At 46.6% G+C, this 23,541-nt stretch overlaps 1 protein-coding gene across 1 annotated transcript in view; it reads right to left on the bottom strand.

Annotated features, from left to right (window-relative positions):
* Window positions 1-23,541, bottom strand: part of adgrb3 (adhesion G protein-coupled receptor B3) — a gene marked incomplete in the record, with an annotated part of 281,919 nt that overhangs the window by 80,998 nt on the left and 177,380 nt on the right. The window contains 1 exon segment of the mRNA XM_029697579.1: window positions 7,646-7,796. Within this exon segment, the coding sequence (XP_029553439.1) occupies window positions 7,646-7,796 (151 nt within the window).

Below are 23,541 nucleotides of genomic sequence, written 5' to 3'. Positions count from 1 at the left end.
AAAAATTAGCACCCTTATGTAGACGTTCTGTGGCGTTCTGCATTAGCATCGAATAGCCCCCGTGATATGCACATTTTCAGGGAAGTTAGGAACAAATATACACAGGCAGTTAGAAAAGCTAAGGCTAGCTTTTTCAACCAGAAATTTGCATCCTGTAGTACTAACTCAAAAAAGTTCTGGGACACTGTAAAGTCCATGGAGAATAAGAGCACCTCCTCCCAGCTGCCCACTGCTTGAGGCTAGGAAACACTGTTACCACCGATAAATCCACTATAATTGAGAATTTCAATAAGCATTTCTCTACGGCTGGCCATGCTTTCCACCTGGCTACCCCTACCCCGGTCAACTGCCCGGCACCCTCCACAGCAACCCACCAAAGCCCCCACCCTTTTCTCTTTCACCCAAATCCAGATAGCTGATGTTCTGAAAGAGCTGCAAAATCTGGACCCATACAAATCAGCCGGGCTAGACAATCTGGACCCTCTCTTTCTAAAATAATCTGCCGAAATTGTTGCAAACCCCTATTACTAGCCTGTTCAACCTCTCTTTCGTATCGTCTGAGATTCCCAAAGATTGGAAAGCTGCCGCGGTCATCCCCCTCTTCAAAGGGGGTGACACTCTAGACCGAAACTGCTACAGACCTATATCTATCCTACCCTGTCTTTCTAAAGTCTTCGAAAACCAAGTTAACAAACAGATTACCGACCATTTCAAATCCCACCGTACCTTCTCCTCTATGCAATCTGGTTTCAGAGCTGGTCATGGGTGCACCTGAGCCACGCTCAAGGTCCTAAACGACATCATAACCGCCATCGATAAGAGACATTACTGTGCAGCCGTATTCATCGACCTGGCCAAGGCTTTCGACTCTGTCAGCACCACATTCTTATTGGCAGACTCGACAGCCTTGGTTTCTCAAATGATTGCCTCGCCTGGTTTACCAACTACTTCTCAGATAGAGGTCAGTGTGTCAAATCGGAGGGCCTGTTGTCCGGACCTCTGGCAGTCTCTATGGGTGTGCCACAGGGGTTCAATTCTCGGGCCGACTCTCTTCTCTATATACATCAATGATGTTGCTCTTGCTGCTGGTGATTATCTGATCCACCTCTACGCAGACGACACCATTCTGTATACTTCTGGCCCCTCTTTGGACACTGTGTTAACTAACCTCCAGACGAGCTTCAATGCCATACAACTCTCCTTCCGTGGCCTCCAACTGCTCTTAAACGCAGGTAAAACTAAATGCATGCTATTCAATCAATCACTGCCCCCACCTGCTTGCCCGTCCAGCATCACTACTCTGGACGGCTCTGACTTAGAATACGTGGACAACTACAAATATCTGGGTGTCTGGTTAGACTGTAAACTCTCCTTCCAGACTCACATTAAGCATCTCCAATCCAAATTAAATCTAGAATCGGCTTCCTATATCGCAACAAAGCATCCTTCATTCATCTGCCAAACACACCCTCGTAAAACTGACCATCCTACCGATCCTCGACTTCGGTGATGGCATCTATAAAATAGCCTCCAACACTCTACTCAACAAACTGGATGCAGTCTATCACAGTGCCATCCGTTTTGTCACCAAAGCCCCATACACTACCCACCATTGCGACCTGTACGCTCTCGTTGGTTGGCCCTCGCTTCATACTCATCGCCAAACCCACTGGCTACAGGTCATCTACAAGTCTCTGCTAGGTAAAGCCACGCCTTATCTCAGCTCACTGGTCACCATAGCAGCACCCATTCGTAGCATGCGCTCCAGCAGTTATATCTCACTGGTCACCCCCAAAGCCAATTCCTCCTTTGGCCGCCTTTCCTTCCAGTTCTCTGCTGCCAATGACTGGAACGAACTGCAAAAATCTCTGAAGCTGGAGACTCATATCTCCCTCACTAGCTTGAAGCACCAGCTGTCAGAGCAGCTCACAGATCACTGCACCTGTACATAGCCCATCTGTAAACAGCCCATCTATCTACCTACCACATCCCCATACTGTATTTATATATTTATCTTGCTCCTTTGCACCCCAGTAGCTCTACTTGCACATTCATCTTCTGCACATCTACCATTCCAGTGTTTAATTGCTATATTGTAATTACTTCGCCACCATGGCCTATTCATTGCCTTAACTTACCTCATTTGCACTCACTGTATATAGACTTTTGTTTTCTTTTGTTCTACTGTATTATTGATTGTATGTTGTTTTATTCCATGTGTAACTCTGTGTTGTTGTTTGTGTCGAACTGCTTTGCTTTATCTTGGCCAGGTCGCAGTTGCAAATGAGAACTTGTTCTCAAATAATCTACCTGGTTAAAAAAAGGTGAAATAAATAAATAAAATATAATAAAAAGACCTAGCCCCACCCACATCCGTTCCACACGTCGAAAGGGGTTGGAGGCCAAGGAAAAACAAATAAGTGCTACCAAATATAACAATATGCATTTCATAAATATTCCAATAAAGTGTGTAAATAAGACGTATTAAACACGTCTATAAACCACAATGAGGACATAGCAAAGTTTTCATTAATCATTGGGTACATCGTACGAAAAACATCAGAGTAATCTTAAATAGGCACATAATTCATGTTCAAATTCACAACATAACATTCATAGGCATTTCATCATTAAGTCCTTCAGGAAATAATGTCTGGAGGGTGAAAATCCCAAAACATTCTCTTTTACTCAGAGTATTATTAATATCACCTCCCCTGTCTGATATCTTGACTTTCTCTATGCCACAAAATCTAAAGGTAGAAATGATTAATGAAAACTTGCTATGTCCTCATTGTGGTTTATAGACGTGTTTAATATGTCTTATTTACACATTTTATTGGAATATTTATGAAATGCATATTGTTATATTTGGTAGCACTTAGTATTTGTTTTTTCCTTGGCCTCCAACCCCTTTCCATGTGTGTAACGGATGTGGGTGTGGCTAGGTCTACATAAGGGTGCTAATTTTAAAAAACTCACAAAAGCTCTGATGAAGGCCCTGAGGCCGGTACGTAAAGCTCTGATGAAGGCCGTGAGGCCAATACGTAAAGCTCTGAGGAAGTCCGTGAGGCCGGTACGTAAAGCTCTGATGAAGGCCGTGAGGCCGGTACGTAAAGCTCTGATGAAGGCCGTGAGGCCGGTACGTAAAGCTCTGATGAAGGCCGTGAGGCCGGTACGTAAAGCTCTGATGAAGGCCGTGAGGGCGGTACGTAAAGCTCTGATGAAGACCCTGAGGCCGATACGTAAAGCTCTGATGAAGGCCGTGAGTCCGGTACGTAAAGCTCTGAGGAAGTCCCGGGAGGCCGGTACGTAAAGCTCTGATGAAGGCCGTGAGGCCAATACGTAAAGCTCTGATGAAGGCCGTGAGGCCGGTACGTAAAGCTCTGATGAAGGCCGTGAGGGCGGTACGTAAAGCTCTGAGGAAGTCCGTGAGGCCGGTACGTAAAGCTCTGATGAAGGCCGTGAGGGCGGTACGGTAAAGCTCTGATGAAGACCCTGAGGCCGATACGTAAAGCTCTGATGAAGGCCGTGAGGCCGATACGTAAAGCTCTGATGAAGGCCGTGAGGCCGGTACGTAAAGCTCTGATGAAGGCCGTGAGGCCGGTACGTAAAGCTCTGATGAAGGCCGTGAGGCCGGTACATAAAGCTCTGATGAAGGCCGTGAGGCCAATACGTAAAGCTCTGATGAAGGCCGTGAGGCCGGTACGTAAAGCTCTGATGAACGCCGTGAGGCCGATACGTAATGCTACAATGCTACAATGGATGAATCTACAGAAATGCTACAATGGATGAGTTTACTGTCATTTGTTCTCAGAGACATCCTCTCATATGAAGTTTCTGTGCAGTGACAGGACAACAGATACAGCACAGATACAAGTCATATATTTCCTTCTCACCTAACATGATCATACAACATCTAACCTACTAAATCCACCAAGACACACGGTTTTATCATTTACATTTAGACTGTCTTTACCTATACACTTAACCTGTCTGTCTGTCTGTCTGTCTGTCTGTCTGTCTGTCTGTCTGTCTGTCTGTCTGTCTGTCTGTCTGTCTGTCTGTCTGTCTGTCTGTCTGTCTGTCTGTCTGTCCGTCTGTCCGTCTCTCTCTCCCTCTCTCTTCTCTCTCTCTCTTCCTCTCTTTCTTTCTTCTCTCTCTCTCTCTCTCCATCTCTCTCTCTCCCTCTCCCTCTTTCTTTCTCTCTCTCTCTTTCTCTGTGCCTGATGTATATCTATATAGACAATACTTTAATAATAATCATACATACACTACTTTCCTTATCACTTAGTCTTCTCGTTTAGCTAGCTGTACCCTGAAAAACAACAACAACAACACAAGCCTCGCTGTGCTAAAACACTGCAGAGGCCTGGATTAAATCCTAGCTATCAGCTATGTCCTTGTGAACTCCTATGAGGAAACAACCACCAGGCTAGCTAGTCAATCTCCCTACAGCCCAAGGGAAGTCCATTTACAGATCCCTAGGAGAGTTGGAATGGAGGGAGCACATCAGCACTGCAACACAGAACCTAGCTGACAGGAGGACGACAGAAACAACTCCATCCCAGATGAAGAGAGAGAGAGAGATGAAGAGAAAAGGGGGGTGAAAGAGAGAAATAGGGACATTCAAAGAACCCAGGGAGAGTGTGAGTGAGAGAGAGATGAGAGAGAAACAGAGACAGATATATAGAGAGATCCAAAGACAGATACAGGTAACAGAGAAACCAAAACTTTCTGTTCTCAAGACCCAGGAGACACACTTCCCAAGGGAAGTCCATTTACAGATCCCTAGGAGAGTTGGAATGGAGGGAGCACATCAGGACTCCAACACAGAACCTAGCTGATAGGAGGACGACAGAGACAACTCCATCCCAGATGAAGAGAGAGAGAGATGAAGAGAAAAGGGAGGGGCAGAGAGATAAATAGACGCATTAAAGAACAGACCTACTAACCAAGAGAGAGAACAAGACATTTCAGAGTCATGACCCATGAGACAGAGACACTCTCCCCATCCCAGACAGAGACACTCTCCCCCATCCCAGACAGAGACACTCTCCCCATCCCAGACAGAGACACTCTCCCCATCCCAGACAGAGACACTGTCCCCATCCCAGACAGAGACACTCTCCCCATCCCAGACAGAGACACTCTCCCCCATCCCAGACAGAGACACTCTCCCCATCCCAGACAGAGACACTCTCCCCATCCCAGACAGAGACACTCTCCCCATCCCAGACAGAGACACTCTCCCCATCCAGACAGAGACACTCTCCCCATCCCAGACAGAGACACTCTCCCCATCCCAGACAGAGACACTCTCCCCATCCTAGACAGAGACACTCTCCCCATCCCAGACAGAGACACTCTCCCCATCCCAGACAGAGACAGAGACTCTCTCCCCATCCCAGACAGAGACAGAGACTCTCTCCCTATCCCAGACAGAGACACTCTCCCCATCCCAGACAGAGACACTCTCCCCATCCCAGACAGAGACAGAGACTCTCTCCCCATCCCAGACAGAGACACTCTCCCCATCCCAGACAGAGACAGAGACACTCTCCCCATCCCAGACAGAAACAGAGACACTCTCCCCATCCCAGACAGAGACACTCTCCCCATCCCAGACAGAGACAGAGACACTCTCCCCATCCCAGACAGAGACACTCTCTCCATCCCAGACAGAGACACTCTCCCCATCCCAGACAGACAGAGACACTCTCCCCATCCCAGACAGAGACTCTCTCCCCATTCCAGACAGAGACAGAGACACTCTCCCTATCCCAGACAGAGATACTCTCCCCATCCCAGACAGAGACACTCTCCCCATCCCAGACAGAGACACTCTCCCCATCCCAGACAGAGACAGAGACACTCACCCCATCCCAGACAGAGACACTCACCCCATCCCAGACAGAGACAGAGACACTCTCCCCATCCCAGACAGAGACAGAGACACTCTCCCCATCCCAGACAGAGACAGAGACACTCTCCCCATCCCAGACAGAGACAGAGACACTCACCCCATCCCAGACAGAGACAGAGACTCTCTCCCTATCCCAGACAGAGACACTCACCCCATCCCAGACAGAGACAGAGACACTCACCCCATCCCAGACAGAGACAGAGACACTCTCCCCATCCCAGACAGAGACAGAAACACTCACCCCATCCCAGACAGAGACAGAGACACTCACCCCATCCCAGACAGAGACAGAGACACTCACCCCATCCCAGACAGAGACACTCTCCCCATCCCAGACAGAGACACTCTCCCCATCCCAGACAGAGACAGAGACACTCTCCCCATCCCAGACAGAGACAGAGACACTCACCCCATCCCAGACAGAGACAGAGACACTCACCCATCCCAGACAGAGACACTCTCCCCATCCCAGACAGAGACAGAAACACTCACCCCATCCCAGACAGAGACAGAGACACTCACCCCATCCCAGACAGAGACAGAGACACTCACCCCATCCCAGACAGAGACACACTCCCCATCCCCAGACAGAGACACTCTCCCCATCCCAGCCAGAGACAGAGACTCTCTCCCTATCCCAGAAAGAGACACTCTCCCCATCCCAGACAGAGACACTCTCCCCATCCAGACAGAGACAGAGACACTCACCCCATCCCAGACAGAGACAGAGACACTCACCCCATCCCAGACAGAGACAGAGACACTCACCCCATCCCAGACAGAGACACTCTCCCCATCCCAGACAGAGACACTCTCCCCATCCCAGCCAGAGACAGAGACTCTCTCCCTATCCCAGAAAGAGACACTTCCCCATCCCAGACAGAGACACTCACCCCATCCCAGAACAGAGACAGAGACTCTCTCCCCATCCCAGACAGAGACAGAGACTCTCTCCCCAACCCAGACAGAGACACTCTCCCCATCCCAGACAGAGACACTCACCCCATCCCAGACAGAGACAGAGACTCTCTCCCCATCCCAGACAGAGACAGAGACTCTCTCCCTATCCCAGACAGAGACGCTCTCCCTATCCCAGACAGAGACACTCTCCCCATCCCAGACAGAGACACTCTCCCCATCCCAGACAGAGACACTCACCCCATCCCAGACAGAGACAGAGACTCTCTCCCCATCCCAGACAGAGACAGAGACTCTCTCCCTATCCCAGACAGAGACGCTCTCCCCATCCCAGACAGAGACACTCTCCCCATCCCAGACAGAGACACTCACCCCATCCCAGACAGAGACAGAGACTCTCTCCCCATCCCAGACAGAGACAGAGACTCTCTCCCTATCCCAGACAGAGACGCTCTCCCTATCCCAGACAGAGACAGTCTCCCCATCCCAGACAGAGACACTCTCCCCATCCCAGACAGAGACACTCTCCCCATCCCAGACAGAGACACTCTCCCCAACCCAGACAGAGACACTCTCCCCATCCCAGACAGAGACACTCACCCCATCCCAGACAGAGACAGAGACTCTCTCCCCATCCCAGACAGAGACAGAGACTCTCTCCCTATCCCAGACAGAGACGCTCTCCCTATCCCAGACAGAGACAGTCTCCCCATCCCAGACAGAGACACTCTCCCCATCCCAGGCAGAGACTCTCTCCCCATCCCAGACAGAGACACTCTCCCCATCCCAGACAGAGACACTCACCCCATCCCAGACAGAGGAACCTCTTCCTGATGAGCCTGGTGCGGACCTTCCCAGTGACGGCCATGTAGGACTGCCAAGCCTCCGTTAGGACCCAGCAGAACGACGCCAGGAAGAAGAAGTGAAGGAAGGCTGTCGTCATGGTACAGACACCCTGTTGATGACAAAGAAAAGGGACAATGAGGTTCTGGATGGTAAAACCTTGTGAAGAACATGAGTGAGCGGGACAGCAATGGCCGACAACATCAACTTCATAGACCAGTATTCACAAAGCGTCTCAGAGTGGGATAGCTGATATAGGATCCGTTTTGTCTTTTAGATCATAATGAATGAGGTTATATGGACGAGGAGGACCCGATCCTAGATCAGCACATATGGGCCTAAGATTATTAGAAGAATTGACTGTGTCAATTCTGTGATTCCCATAATGCACCACAGTTTGATCACATAAAAACTGTCACAAAAGCAGCACAGTATCATTTAACAATTCTACTCAGGTGTAAAACAGTAGATCTAAACTGCACTTTCAGTCTACATAATACCTTATAAACCAAAGATTGTACTACACTCCATTAGTATATTATCCGTTTGCCATAAGCACTACAACTACATACAACTACAGCATACATATATAAAGCTTCTGCTAAATGGTATATTGGTTAGTTAGACAAATACATATTGTAATGGGACCCTGTCTTGAACAGTAATGGTACCCTGTCCTGAACACTAATGGTACCCTGTCCTGAACACTAATGGTACCCTGTCCTGAACAGTAATGGGACCCTGTCCTGAGCGGTAATGGTACCCTGTCCTGAACAGTAATGGGACCCTGTCCTGAGCGGTAATGGTACCCTGTCCTGAACAGTAATGGTACCCTGTCCTGAACAGTAACGGTACCCTGTCCTGAACAGTAATGGTACCCTGTCCTGAACAGTAATGGTTCCCTGTCCTGAACAGTAATGGTTCCCTGTCCTGAACAGTAATGGTACCCTGTCCTGAACACTAATGGTACCCTGTCCTGAACACTAATGGTACCCTGTCCTGAACAGTAATGGTACCCTGTCCTGAACACTAATGGTACCCTGTCCTGAACAGTAATGGTACCCTGTCCTGAACAGTAATGGTTCCCTGTCCTGAACACTAATGGTACCCTGTCCTGAACAGTAACGGTACCCTGTCCTGAACAGTAATGGTTCCCTGTCCTGAACAGTAAGGGTACCCTGTCCTGAACAGTAATGGTTCCCTGTCCTGAACAGTATTGGTACCCTGTCCTGAACAGTAATGGGACCCTTTCCTGAACAGTAATGGAACCCTGTCCTGAACAGTAATGGTACCCTGTCCTGAACAGTAATGGTACCTGTCCTGAACAGTAATGGTACCCTGTCCTGAACACTAATGGTACCCTGTCCTGAACAGTAATGGTACCCTGTCCTGAACAGTAATGGGACCCTGTCCTGAACAGTAATGGGACCCTGTCCTGAACAGTAATGGGACCCTGTCCTGAACAGTAATGTACCTGTCCTGAACAGTAATGGTACCCTGTCCTGAACATTAATGGTACCCTGTCCTGAACAGTAACGGTACCCTGTCCTGAACAGTAACGGTACCCTGTCCTGAACAGTAATGGTACCCTGTCCTGAACAGTAACGGTATCCTGCCCTGAGCATTAAGTCAATAAGAGCTTTGGTTAGAATCCCATGACTGCAGCAACAGGAATGACAGGAACGACAGGACAGGACAGACAGACAGACAGACAGACAGAAGACAGACAGACAGACAGACAGACAGGACAGACAGACAGACAGACAGACAGACAGACAGACAGACAGACAGACAGACAGACAGACAGACAGACAGACAGACAGACAGACAGACAGACAGGGAACCAGAGAACCAGGTTGACTGACTGACACAAATCCATGGCTCTGCATTTCTCTGCCTGCAGCACACATTCATTAGTATGCTAGTGATCGAACAGGAAGGCACGTGAAGCAAGGTCGAGCTATCTACACGGAGAGGGAGTGTGTGTGTCTATGTGTATGTTTTTGTTTAACTATCCTTGTTGGTACCAGAGGTCCTCACAAGGATAGTAAAACAAGGAAAATTCGGGGATGGGGTAAGTATCTGCTGGTCCCCATAAGGAAAAATGCTATTTTAGGCTTAGGAGTTAGGTTTAGGGTTCGAATGAAGGTTAGGGTTAGAATGAAGGTTAGGGTTAGAATGAAGGTTAGGGTTAGGGAAAGGGTGATATCTAGTCAGTTGTTCAACTGAATGTATTCAACTGAAATGTGTCCTCAATCAGAGAGGTGCGGGGGGCTGCCATAATCGACATCCACGTCTTCGGCGGCCGGGGAACAGTAGGTTAACTGCCTTGCTCAGGGGTAGAATGACAGATTTTTACCTTGTCAGCTCAGGGACAAGGTAAAATTATTAGGGGTTAGAGTTAGGTTGAGGTTAAGGGTTAGGGGTAGGAGTTAGGGTTACAGTACGTATAGTTTTAGGGTTAGGGGTTTGGAGTCAAGGTTAGGCTTTGGGTTAAGGTTAGAGTTAGGGTTAGATTTAGGGTTAGGGGTTAGGGAAAATATGATTTTGGATGGGAATCAATTATTTGGTCCCCAAAAGGACAGCAATACAAAACTGTGTGTGTGTGTGTTTGTGCGTGCGTGCGCGCGAGCGAGTGTGTGTGTGTGTGTGTGTGCGTGCGTGTGTGTGTGCGTGTGTGTGTATGCGAGTGTGTGTGTGTGTGTGTGTGTGCGTGTGTGTGTGCGTGTGTGTGTGCATGTGTGTATGCGAGTGTGTGTGTGTGTAAGCGTGCGTGTGTGTGTGAGTGTGTGTGTGTGCGCGTGTGTGTATGCGAGTGTGTGTGTGTGTAAGCGTGCGTGTGTGTGTGAGTGTGTGTGTGTGAGCGTGTGTGTGTATGCGAGTGTGTGTGTGTGTGTGTGCGTGCATGTGTGTGTGCATGTGTGTATGCGAGTGTGTGTGTGTGTGCGCGCTTGTCCATCACTATTCTTCCTCTAAGCAGATAAAGCAACAGCCTGAATTTGGGCGTGAATTCATGAAAAAGAGGATTAGTGAATTAAGAAGTAGCCTTAATAAGCTCTGTGAAAGGGAAGTAACATGTACAGTGGGTAGTGAGAGGATTAAGCTGATGTCAATTCAGACACTCTCTGGTTTCTGTAGTTCAGGTTTTTGAGCTGTGGTAATCTGAGTGTTATTACGCAAAGAAGGGGAAACAGTTGAGCACATGTCAGCTCCTTCCAAATCCAAGACTTCCACACTGTTCTGTACTGTAGAGTGATTAGATTAACATTCAACACATCCATCCTCTTCAATTAGAAAAGCTACTTCATTGGACAAACAACCAAAACTGCAGCCCAGTCACATAGTTTGCTATTAAGCTGAGGGATGGGGCTGGAGATGCTTTCATTGAAATGACCAATGAACAGCAGTATATATTGAAGATTACACCTTTTATGTTGATGGAAGCCACTGGAGATACTGACTAACCCATGTTCAGGCCATGTGAGAAAATGAAATGATGTTTACCCATGGCCAGGAGGGATTTTAATCACGCCTTTGTGGATGCGGCTGGCAAATGTTTTCCCTGAATTCATGCATGAATGCACATAGTCCTCTTCTGAACTCTTATACAACTGCCTGCTTTAGAAAGAGATGGCACACCAACATTATGTCATGTGATCTCCCTATACCTCTCAGTTTGCAACACTATCATTTAAAATAGAGTCATGTTTTCTCAGTTCGAGGAGATGAGCAGGAAGACATGAATGAGGGTATGGAACCCATTCATCTTTGTATTTATCTGGGTTTCCTATGCTCCTTGTCATTTCACCTCATTTATTGGACTATATGAAGGGCTCCCTCAAAAAATAGACCTTGGTTTCAATGGGGTTCCCCCTGCCTAAATAAAGGTTAAATAAAATATGTGAATAACCCCATTTGTTTGGTGTGAGCTCATCATATCAGAAGTATTTAGAAAACAAATCTAAACAGAAAGACATTACTTTATTCAAAGTAATTAATAAGAGATTGCTGTATTCTGATTTCCCCCCAGGAATCCTCCCTGAGACATCATCTGAGGTAGAGTAGGACTTCACATCTGATCTCTGTACCTATCAGAGTGTGGTAGAGTAGGACTTCACATCTGGTCTCTGTACCTATCAGAGTGAGGTAGAGTAGGACTTCACATCTGATCTCTGTACCTATCAGAGTGAGGTAGAGTAGGACTTCACATCTGATCTCTGTACCTATCAGAGTGTGGTAGAGTAGGACTTCACATCTGATCTCTGTACCTATCAGAGTGTGGTAGAGTAGGACTTCACATCTGATCTCTGTACCTATCAGAGTGTGGTAGAGTAGGACTTCACATCTGATCTCTGTACCTATCAGAGTGTGGTAGAGTAGGACTTCACATCTGATCTCTACCTATCAGAGTGAGGTAGAGTAGGACTTCACATCTGATCTCTGTACCTATCAGAGTGTGGTAGAGTAGGACTTCACATCTGATCTCTGTACCTATCAGAGTGTGGTAGAGTAGGACTTCACATCTGATCTCTGTACCTATCAGAGTGTGGTAGAGTAGGACTTCACATCTGATCTCTGTACCTATCAGAGTGTGGTAGAGTAGGACTTCACATCTGATCTCTGTACCTATCAGAGTGTGGTAGAGTAGGACTTCACATCTGATCTCTGTACCTATCAGAGTGTGGTAGAGTAGGACTTCACATCTGATCTCTGTACCTATCAGAGTGTAGTAGAGTAGGACTTCACATCTGATCTCTACCTATCAGAGTGAGGTAGAGTAGGACTTCACATCTGATCTCTGTACCTATCAGAGTGTGGTAGAGTAGGACTTCACATCTGATCTCTGTACCTATCAGAGTGTGGTAGAGTAGGACTTCACATCTGATCTCTGTACCTATCAGAGTGTGGTAGAGTAGGACTTCACATCTGATCTCTACCTATCAGAGTGAGGTAGAGTAGGACTTCACATCTGATCTCTGTACCTATCAGAGTGTGGTAGAGTAGGACTTCACATCTGATCTCTGTACCTATCAGAGTGTGGTAGAGTAGGACTTCACATCTGATCTCTGTACCTATCAGAGTGTGGTAGAGTAGGACTTCACATCTGATCTCTGTACCTATCAGAGTGTGGTAGAGTAGGACTTCACATCTGATCTCTGTACCTATCAGAGTGTGGTAGAGTAGGACTTCACATCTGATCTCTGTACCTATCAGAGTGTGGTAGAGTAGGACTTCACATCTGATCTCTGTACCTATCAGAGTGTAGTAGAGTAGGACTTCACATCTGATCTCTACCTATCAGAGTGAGGTAGAGTAGAACTTCACATCTGATCTCTGTACCTATCAGAGTGTGGTAGAGTAGGACTTCACATCTGATCTCTGTACCTATCAGAGTGTAGTAGAGTAGGACTTCACATCTGATCTCTGTACCTATCAGAGTGTGGTAGAGTAGGACTTCACATCTGATCTCTGTACCTATCAGAGTGTGGTAGAGTAGGACTTCACATCTGATCTCTCTACCTATCAGAGTGTAGTAGAGTAGGACTTCACATCTGATCTCTGTACCTATCAGAGTGTGGTAGAGTAGGACTTCACATCTGATCTCTACCTATCAGAGTGAGGTAGAGTAGAACTTCACATCTGATCTCTGTACCTATCAGAGTGTGGTAGAGTAGGACTTCACATCTGATCTCTGTACCTATCAGAGTGTAGTAGAGTAGGACTTCACATCTGATCTCTGTACCTATCAGAGTGTGGTAGAGTAGGACTTCACATCTGATCTCTGTACCTATCAGAGTGTGGTAGAGTAGGACTTCACATCTGATCTCTCTACCTATCAGAGTGTAGTAGAGTAGGACTTCACATCTGATCTCTGTACCTATCAGAGTGTGGTAGAGTAGGACTTCACATCTGATCTCTGTACCTATCAGAGTGTGGTAGAGTAGGACTTCACATCTGATCTCTGTACCTATCAGAGTGAGGTAGAGTAGGACTTCACATCTGATCTCTGTACCTATCAGAGTGAGGTAGAGTAGGACTTCACATCTGATCTCTGTACCTATCAGAGTGAGGTAGAGTAGGACTTCACATCTGATCTCTGTACCTATCAGAGTGTGGTAGAGTAGGACTTCACATCTGATCTCTACCTATCAGAGTGTAGTAGAGTAGGACTTCACATCTGATCTCTACCTATCAGAGTGAGGTAGAGTAGGACTTCACATCTGACCTCTGTACCTATCAGAGTGTAGTAGAGTAGGACTTCACATCTGATCTCTACCTATCAGAGTGTGGTAAAGTAGGACTTCACATCTGATCTCTGTACCTATCAGAGTGAGGTAGAGTAGGGCTTCACATCTGATCTCTGTACCTATCAGAGTGAGGTAGAATAGGACTTCACATCTGATCTCTGTACCTATCAGAGTGTAGTAGAGTAGGACTTCACATCTGATCTCTGTACCTATCAGAGTGTGGTAGAGTAGGACTTCAAATCTGATCTCTGTACCTATCAGAGTGAGGTAGAGTAGGACTTCACATCTGATCTCTGTACCTATCAGAGTGTGGTAGAGTAGGACTTCACATCTGATCTCTGTACCTATCAGAGTGTGGTAGAGTAGGACTTCACATCTGATCTCTGTACCTATCAGAGTGTGGTAGAGTAGGACTTCACATCTGATCTCTGTACCTATCAGAGTGTGGTAGAGTAGGACTTCACATCTGATCTCTACCTATCAGAGTGTGGTAGAGTAGGACTTCACATCTGATCTCTGTACCTATCAGAGTGTGGTAGAATAGGACTTCACATCTGATCTCTGTACCTATCAGAGTGTGGTAGAGTAGGACTTCACATCTGATCTCTGTACCTATCAGAGTGTGGTAGAGTAGGACTTCACATCTGATCTCTGTACCTATCAGAGTGTAGTAGAGTAGGACTTCACATCTGATCTCTGTACCTATCAGAGTGTGGTAGAGTAGGACTTCACATCTGATCTCTGTACCTATCAGAGTGTGGTAGAGTAGGACTTCACATCTGATCTCTCTACCTATCAGAGTGTAGTAGAGTAGGACTTCACATCTGATCTCTGTACCTATCAGAGTGTGGTAGAGTAGGACTTCACATCTGATCTCTACCTATCAGAGTGAGGTAGAGTAGAACTTCACATCTGATCTCTGTACCTATCAGAGTGTGGTAGAGTAGGACTTCACATCTGATCTCTGTACCTATCAGAGTGTAGTAGAGTAGGACTTCACATCTGATCTCTGTACCTATCAGAGTGTGGTAGAGTAGGACTTCACATCTGATCTCTGTACCTATCAGAGTGTGGTAGAGTAGGACTTCACATCTGATCTCTCTACCTATCAGAGTGTAGTAGAGTAGGACTTCACATCTGATCTCTGTACCTATCAGAGTGTGGTAGAGTAGGACTTCACATCTGATCTCTGTACCTATCAGAGTGAGGTAGAGTAGGACTTCACATCTGATCTCTGTACCTATCAGAGTGAGGTAGAGTAGGACTTCACATCTGATCTCTGTACCTATCAGAGTGAGGTAGAGTAGGACTTCACATCTGATCTCTGTACCTATCAGAGTGTGGTAGAGTAGGACTTCACATCTGATCTCTACCTATCAGAGTGTAGTAGAGTAGGACTTCACATCTGATCTCTACCTATCAGAGTGAGGTAGAGTAGGACTTCACATCTGACCTCTGTACCTATCAGAGTGTAGTAGAGTAGGACTTCACATCTGATCTCTACCTATCAGAGTGTGGTAAAGTAGGACTTCACATCTGATCTCTGTACCTATCAGAGTGAGGTAGAGTAGGGCTTCACATCTGATCTCTGTACCTATCAGAGTGAGGTAGAATAGGACTTCACATCTGATCTCTGTACCTATCAGAGTGTAGTAGAGTAGGACTTCACATCTGATCTCTGTACCTATCAGAGTGTGGTAGAGTAGGACTTCACATCTGATCTCTGTACCTATCAGAGTGAGGTAGAGTAGGACTTCACATCTGATCTCTGTACCTATCAGAGTGTGGTAGAGTAGGACTTCACATCTGATCTCTGTACCTATCAGAGTGTGGTAGAGTAGGACTTCACATCTGATCTCTGTACCTATCAGAGTGTGGTAGAGTAGGACTTCACATCTGATCTCTGTACCTATCAGAGTGTGGTAGAGTAGGACTTCACATCTGATCTCTACCTATCAGAGTGTGGTAGAGTAGGACTTCACATCTGATCTCTGTACCTATCAGAGTGTGGTAGAATAGGACTTCACATCTGATCTCTGTACCTATCAGAGTGTGGTAGAGTAGGACTTCACATCTGATCTCTGTACCTATCAGAGTGTAGTAGAGTAGGACTTCACATCTGATCTCTCTACCTATCAGAGTGTGGTAGAGTAGGACTTCACATCTGATCTCTACCTATCAGAGTGAGGTAGAATAGGACTTCACATCTGATCTCTGTACCTATCAGAGTGAGGTAGAGTAGGACTTCACATCTGATCTCTGTACCTATCAGAGTGTAGTAGAGTAGGACTTCACATCTGATCTCTGTACCTATCAGAGTGTGGTAGAGTAGGACTTCACATCTGATCTCTGTACCTATCAGAATGTGGTAGAGTAGGACTTCACATCTGATCTCTGTACCTATCAGAGTGAGGTAGAGTAGGACTTCACATCTGATCTCTGTACCTATCAGAGTGTGGTAGAGTAGGACTTCACATCTGATCTCTGTACCTATCAGAGTGTAGTAGAGTAGGACTTCACATCTGATCTCTGTACCTATCAGAGTGTAGTAGAGTAGGACTTCACATCTGATCTCTGTACCTATCAGAGTGTAGTAGAGTAGCACTTCACATCTGATCTCTACCTATCAGAGTGTGGTAGAGTAGGACTTCACATCTGATCTCTGTACCTATCAGAGTGTGGTAGAGTAGGACTTCACATCTGATCTCTGTACCTATCAGAGTGTGGTAGAGTAGGACTTCACATCTGATCTCTGTACCTATCAGAGTGTAGTAGAGTAGGACTTCACATCTGATCTCTGTACCTATCAGAGTGTGGTAGAGTAGGACTTCACATCTGATCTCTGTATCTATCAGAGTGAGGTAGAGTAGGACTTCACATCTGATCTCTCTACCTATCAGAGTGTGGTAGAGTAGGACTTCACATCTGATCTCTACCTATCAGAGTGTGGTAGAGTAGGACTTCACATCTGATCTCTGTACCTATCAGAGTGAGGTAGAGTAGGACTTCACATCTGATCTCTGTACCTATCAGAGTGTGGTAGAGTAGGACTTCACATCTGATCTCTACCTATCAGAGTGAGGTAGAGTAGGACTTCACATCTGATCTCTGTACCTATCAGAGTGTGGTAGAGTAGGACTTCACATCTGATCTCTGTACCTATCAGAGTGAGGTAGAGTAGGACTTCACATCTGATCTCTGTACCTATCAGAGTGTGGTAGAGTAGGACTTCACATCTGATCTCTGTACCTATTTGAGTGTGGTAGAGTAGGACTTCACATCTGATCTCTGTACCTATCAGAGTGAGGTAGAGTAGGACTTCACATCTGATCTCTACCTATCAGAGTGAGGTAGAGTAGGACTTCACATCTGATCTCTGTACCTATCAGAGTGTGGTAGAGTAGGACTTCACATCTGATCTTTGTACCTATCAGAGTGAGGTAGAGTAGGACTTCACATCTGATCTCTGTACCTATCAGAGTGAGGTAGAGTAGGACTTCACATCTGATCTCTGTACCTATCAGAGTGTGGTGTGTGTGTGTTGCATAATGCTACATTACATAAAGTCTCTTCCTCCTCTTTTCATCTCTTCCTCCTCCTCCTCCTCCTCCTTTTCTCCACGTTTCTTATGATGGTTTCAGTGACAGTATACATGAACCAGACAGCCTGGCAGACAGTTGGTCTAGAGACAGGTGTTGAAGGATAACTATAACACATTCTCTCTCCACACAGCAGACAGTTGGTCTAGAGACAGGTGTTGAAGGAGAACTATAACACATTCTCTCTCCACACAGCAGACAGCAGGTCTAGAGACAGGTGTTGAAGGAGAACTATAACACATTCTCTCTCCACACAGCAGACAGTTGGTCTAGAGACAGATGTTGAAGGAGAACTATAACACATTCTCTCTCCACACAGCAGACAGTAGGTCTAGAGACAGGTGTTGAAGGAGAACTGTAACACATTCTCTCTCCACACAGCAGACAGTTGGTCTAGAGACAGGTGTTGAAGGAGAACTATAACACATTATCTCTCCACACAGCAGACAGTAGGTCTAGAGACAGGTGTTGAAGGAGAACTATAACACATTCTCTCTCCACACAGCAGACAGTTGGTCTAGAGACAGGTGTTGAAGGATAACTATAACACATTCTCTCTCCACACAGCAGACAGTAGGTCTAGAGACAGGTGTTGAAGGATAACTATAACACATTCTCTCTCCACACAGCAGACAGTAGGTCTAGAGACAGGTGTTGAAGGAGAACTATAACACATTCTCTCTCCACACAGCAGACAGTAGGTCTAGAGACAGGTGTTGAAGGAGAACTATAACACATTCTCTCTCCACACAGCAGACAGTAGGTCTAGAGACAGGTGTTGAAGGAGTACTATAACACATTCTCTCTCCACACAGCAGACAGTAGGTCTAGAGACAGGTGTTGAAGGAGAACTATAACACATTCTCTCTCCACACAGCAGACAGTAGGTCTAGAGACAGGTGTTGAAGGAGAACTATAACACATTCTCTCTCCACACAGCAGACAGTTGGTCTAGAGACAGGTGTTGAAGGAGAACTATAACACATTCTCTCTCCACACAGCAGACAGTAGGTCTAGAGACAGGTGTTGAAGGAGAACTATAACACATTCTCTCTCCACACAGCAGACAGTTGGTCTAGAGACAGGTGTTGAAGGATAACTATAACACATTCTCTCTCCACACAGCAGCAAACCAGCGTAGAGTACCATTACAGTTGAAAGATGTTTTTGTTAAGGAAACACCAAGAGAACATGATACTGAACCCTTTTGTTAGTCTAAGGCTGCATCCCAGACACTTTATAGTGCACTCCTTTTGCCCAGAACCCTATGTGCCATTTGGGTGCCATTTTGGACGGGACCTGTATTTCACGGCTGAGACAACCACCTCCTGTGACGATCGTCAAAAGGAGTAGACCAAGGTGCAGCGTGGTAAGTGCTCATATTTCTTTATTGTAACTCAGAACACTAAATCAAAATAATAAACAATGAAAAACGACCGTCACGTTCTGCAGGCTAACTGAGCTGTACAAAAACAAGATCCCACACTGAAGGAGGGGGAAAAAAGGGCTGCCTAAGTATGATTCCCAATCAGAGACAACGATAGACAGCTGCCTCTGATTGGAAACCATACCAGGCCAATTAAAGAAAAAGACAACATAGAAATATATCACATAGACTGCCCACCCCACACCCTCACCTAAACAAAATAGAGAAATAAAACATCTCTCTCAGGTCAGGGCGTGACACCTCCAGAGATGATGCCAGAACACCAATCTCCATTTCAAATATTGTTGATATAATTATGTTTTCTTCTTGTCCAACATTACCTGGATGAGGCTGTGTGTCTTATTGACATGCTAATGCTACAGTGTGTGTGCACCGGTGTCTGTTTGTGGGTTTGTGAGTGTGTACACTCACTCGCAGGTGCGTGCCAATGTGTGTGTGCATGTTTGTGTGTGAACACGCCTGTGTGTGTGTGTGTGTGTGTGTGTGTGTGTGTGTGTGTGTGTGTGTGTGTGTGTGTGTGTGTGTGTGTGTGTGTGTGTGTGTGTGTGTGCGTGTGTGTGTGCGTGTGTGTGTGTGTGTGTGTGTGTGTGTGTGTGTGTGTGTGTGCGTGCGCAAAGAAAAAGGACGCTTCAAAGTACATGTGAAACCTCCCAAGACAACTGTGCCATCTGATCTGGTCCTGTACACTACTTACTGATAGGACACAGCTTGTGTTGTTCTGGCTGAATCACACACCATTCACACAGCTTGTGTTGTTCTGGCTGAATCACACACCATTCACACAGCTTGTGTTGTTCTGGCTGAATCACACACCATTCACACAGCTTGTGTTGTTCTGGCTGCATCACACACACCATTCACACAGCTTGTGTTGTTCTGGCTGCATCACACACCATTCACACAGCTTGTGTTGTTCTGGCTGCATCACACACCATTCACACAGCTTGTGTTGTTCTGGCTGCATCACACACCATTCACACAGCGTGTGTTGTACTGGCTGCATCACACACCATTCACACAGCTTGTGTTGTTCTGGCTGCATCACACACCATTCACACAGCTTGTGTTGTTCTGGCTGAATCACACACCATTCACACAGCTTGTGTTGTTCTGGCTGAATCACACACCATTCACACAGCTTGTGTTGTTCTGGCTGCATCACACGCATGGTGAAACATACAATGTCAATGCTTTGAACGCCCATCTTATTGATGTTGGAAATAGGCTTAGACGCGGACGAGAGCTTTTGAAAATTACACATGCATATTTACATGTTAGAGCTGAGCTGTATGGCTCCTTCACATTGATGGACTACCAAATGGCACCCTATTCCCTACATAGGGCACTACCTTTGACCAGAGCCCATAGGAAAAGTAGAGCACTATGTAGGGAATAGGGTGGCATTTGGGACTCAATATTAAGAAGCCTTACAGCTCAGCTCTAACATGTAAATATGCATATGCTCTTTTCAAAGGTTTGGTGTGCATCTAAGCCCATTTCCAGTTTTAATATGGTGGGCGTTGAAAGCAGTGATGCTGCAGGGTGGTAATATAGCCGCTGTTATTACTAATTGGCACATAGGCCTATGTAAGCCGGGATAAAACATCAAAACAACCTAACAATGTGGAAATGACGTAGGCACTGTAGTTTCAAAGTGACAGATGCCTTAGATCCCGAGGCCAATTACCATAACAATGTCAAACAACATTTAGTTTCTTTTAACTCAATACATGCATTTCAGTTGCAATGGTTCTTTCTGTTATTTTACATTATGCATTGGTCTGACTACTGCATCTGAAATAAAAATGATCATGGTTTGTTTCCTCAATGCACACGTTACCATGACACGCATCCTCTGTTCTGTTATTGTCATGAAATGGTAGAGCTACTGTTCCTTGGATATTCAAGTAAAACCCATCACTGTGAACAAGTGGTGGAACAGCAAATATGACATCGCAGCTCTTGAGTCGTCAAGGACCCGAGAGAGGAGAAGATGGCAGCTGGAGGAAGAGATGTGTCAGACATCCTTGTGACTAGAAGGTGACAAAGTAGTGACAGGTGTCTGATCTGCCTGTGGTGAACAAGGACATCTGGAGGGATGAACAGAGAGTCTGGGGGGATGAACAGAGAGAGGCTGGAGGGATGAACAGAGAGAGACTGGAGGGATGAACTGAGAGTCTGGGGGGATGAACAGAGAGAGACTGGAGGGATGAACAGAGAGAGACTGGAGGGATGAACAGAGAGAGGCTGGAGGGATGAACAGAGAGAGACTGGAGGGATGAACAGAGAGAAGCTGGAGGGATGAACAGAGAGAGACTAGAGGGAGGAACAGAGAGAGACTGGAGGGATGAACAGAGAGAGACTGGAGGGATGAACAGAGAGAGACTGGAGGGATGAACAGAGAGAGACTGGAGGGATGAACAGAGAGAGACTGGAGGGATGAACAGAGAGAGGCTGGAGGGATGAACAGAGAGTCTGGGGGGATGAACAGAGAGAGACTGGAGGGATGAACAGAGAGAGACTGGAGGGATGAACTGAGAGAGACTGGATGGATGAACAGAGAGAGACTGGAGGGATGAACTGAGAGAGGCTGGAGGGATGAACAGAGAGAGACTGGAGGGATGAACAGAGAGAGACTGGAGGGATGAACTGAGAGAGTCTGGGGGGATGAACTGAGAGAGGCTGGAGGGATGAACAGAGAGAGACTGGAGGGATGAACAGAGAGAAGCTGGAGGGATGAACAGAGAGAGACTGGAGGGATGAACAGAGAGAGACTGGAGAAATGAACAGAGAGAGACTGGAGGGATGAACAGAGAGAGGCTGGAGGGATGAACAGAGAGTCTGGGGGGATGAACAGAGAGAGACTGGAGGGATGAACAGAGAGAGACTGGAGGGATGAACTGAGAGAGTCTGGGGGGATGAACTGAGAGAGACTGGAGGGATGAACAGAGAGAAGCTGGAGGGATGAACAGAGAGAGACTGGAGGGATGAACAGAGAGAGACTAGAGGGATGAACTGAGAAAGACTGGAGGGATGAACAGAGAGAGACTTGAGGGATGAACAGAGAGAGACTGGAGGGATGAACAGAGAGAGACTGGAGGGATGAACAGAGAGAGTCTGGAGGGATGAACAGAGAGAGGCTGGAGGGATGAACAGAGAGAGACTGGAGGGATGAACAGAGAGTCTGGGGGGATGAACTGAGAGAGACTGGAGGGATGAACAGAGAAATACTGGAGGGATGACCAGAGAGAGGCTGGAGGGATGAACTGAGAGAGACTGGAGGGATGAACAGAGAAAGACTGGAGGGATGAACAGAGAGAGGCTGGAGGGATGAACTGAGAGAGAATGGAGGGATGACCAGAGAGAGGCTGGAGGGATGAACAGAGAGAGACTGGAGGGATGAACTGAGAAAGACTGGAGGGATGAACAGAGAGAGGCTGGAGGGATGAACAGAGAGAGGCTGGAGGGATGACCAGAGAGAGGCTGGAGGGATGAACTGAGAGAGACTGGAGGGATGAACAGAGAGACTGGAGGGATGAACAGAGAGAGAATGGAGGGATGAACAGAGAGAGACTGGAGGGATGAACAGAGAGAGACTGGAGGGATGAACAGAGAGAGACTGGAGGGATGACCAGAGAGAGGCTGGAGGGATGAACAGAGAGAGACTGGAGGGATGAACTGAGAGAGGCTGGAGGGATGAACAGAGAGAGACTGGAGGGATGACCAGAGAGAGACTGGAGGGATAAACAGAGAGGGACTGGAGGGATGAGCAGAGAGAGGCTGGAGGGATGAACAGAGGCTGGCAGTACTGTAGACTCACACACTCACAACAAAATTGTGATTCTCAGGTCTTTAAAGGCCCGCAATGTACGTCAAGAGTAGGTCCTAATGAATGTTTAAATTCTATGCACAAGCCTTGTATACAGTGACCACAACAAGACATATTTATTAACATGATGTAAAACCCTGACATGCTGAATCCTTCCCTGCAAGATAAAGGATGGACGGCATCAAAGATGTCTACATGTATAGCAACATATTGGATAGTTGATTCTTCATCTTTCCCTGACAGGTAAAAGTCCACTTAGCATCTTAGGGAAGCCAACCCTACCACCCGGTTCCTCAGACAGGAGAGATCAAGATGTACATTTTGGTCTGAAAGCACTGCTTTGATGAAGCTGTGAAGGGGGTTACCATAGATATCCTACTAAATATTCTAATTACATGGGGGTTACCATAGAGATCCTAATAAATATTCTAATTACATGGGGGTTACCCTTGACATAGCACTTAGGGACAGTAAGCCATATGATGTGCTTTGTGAGAATATTCATACTGCAGAACTGGATGTTGAAGAACACATTTAAGTGTGTCTGTTTGTATGGGGGGAATGTGTATGGATTCATCTAGTGAGTGCATACATTTTTGTTCATACTGGTTCCCCGTGGGAATCGAACACACAACTCTGACCCTGACGTTGCAATGCCATGCTCTACCAACTGAGCTACACAGGACCATGTATGGCTGAGAAATGTGTATGGTTTCATCATACACTAATCAGTG

This window comes from Salmo trutta, chromosome 18 (assembly GCF_901001165.1).
Source record: "Salmo trutta chromosome 18, fSalTru1.1, whole genome shotgun sequence".
Lineage (NCBI taxonomy): Eukaryota > Metazoa > Chordata > Actinopteri > Salmoniformes > Salmonidae > Salmo > Salmo trutta.
This window is presented reverse-complemented; position numbering and strand designations above follow the sequence as displayed.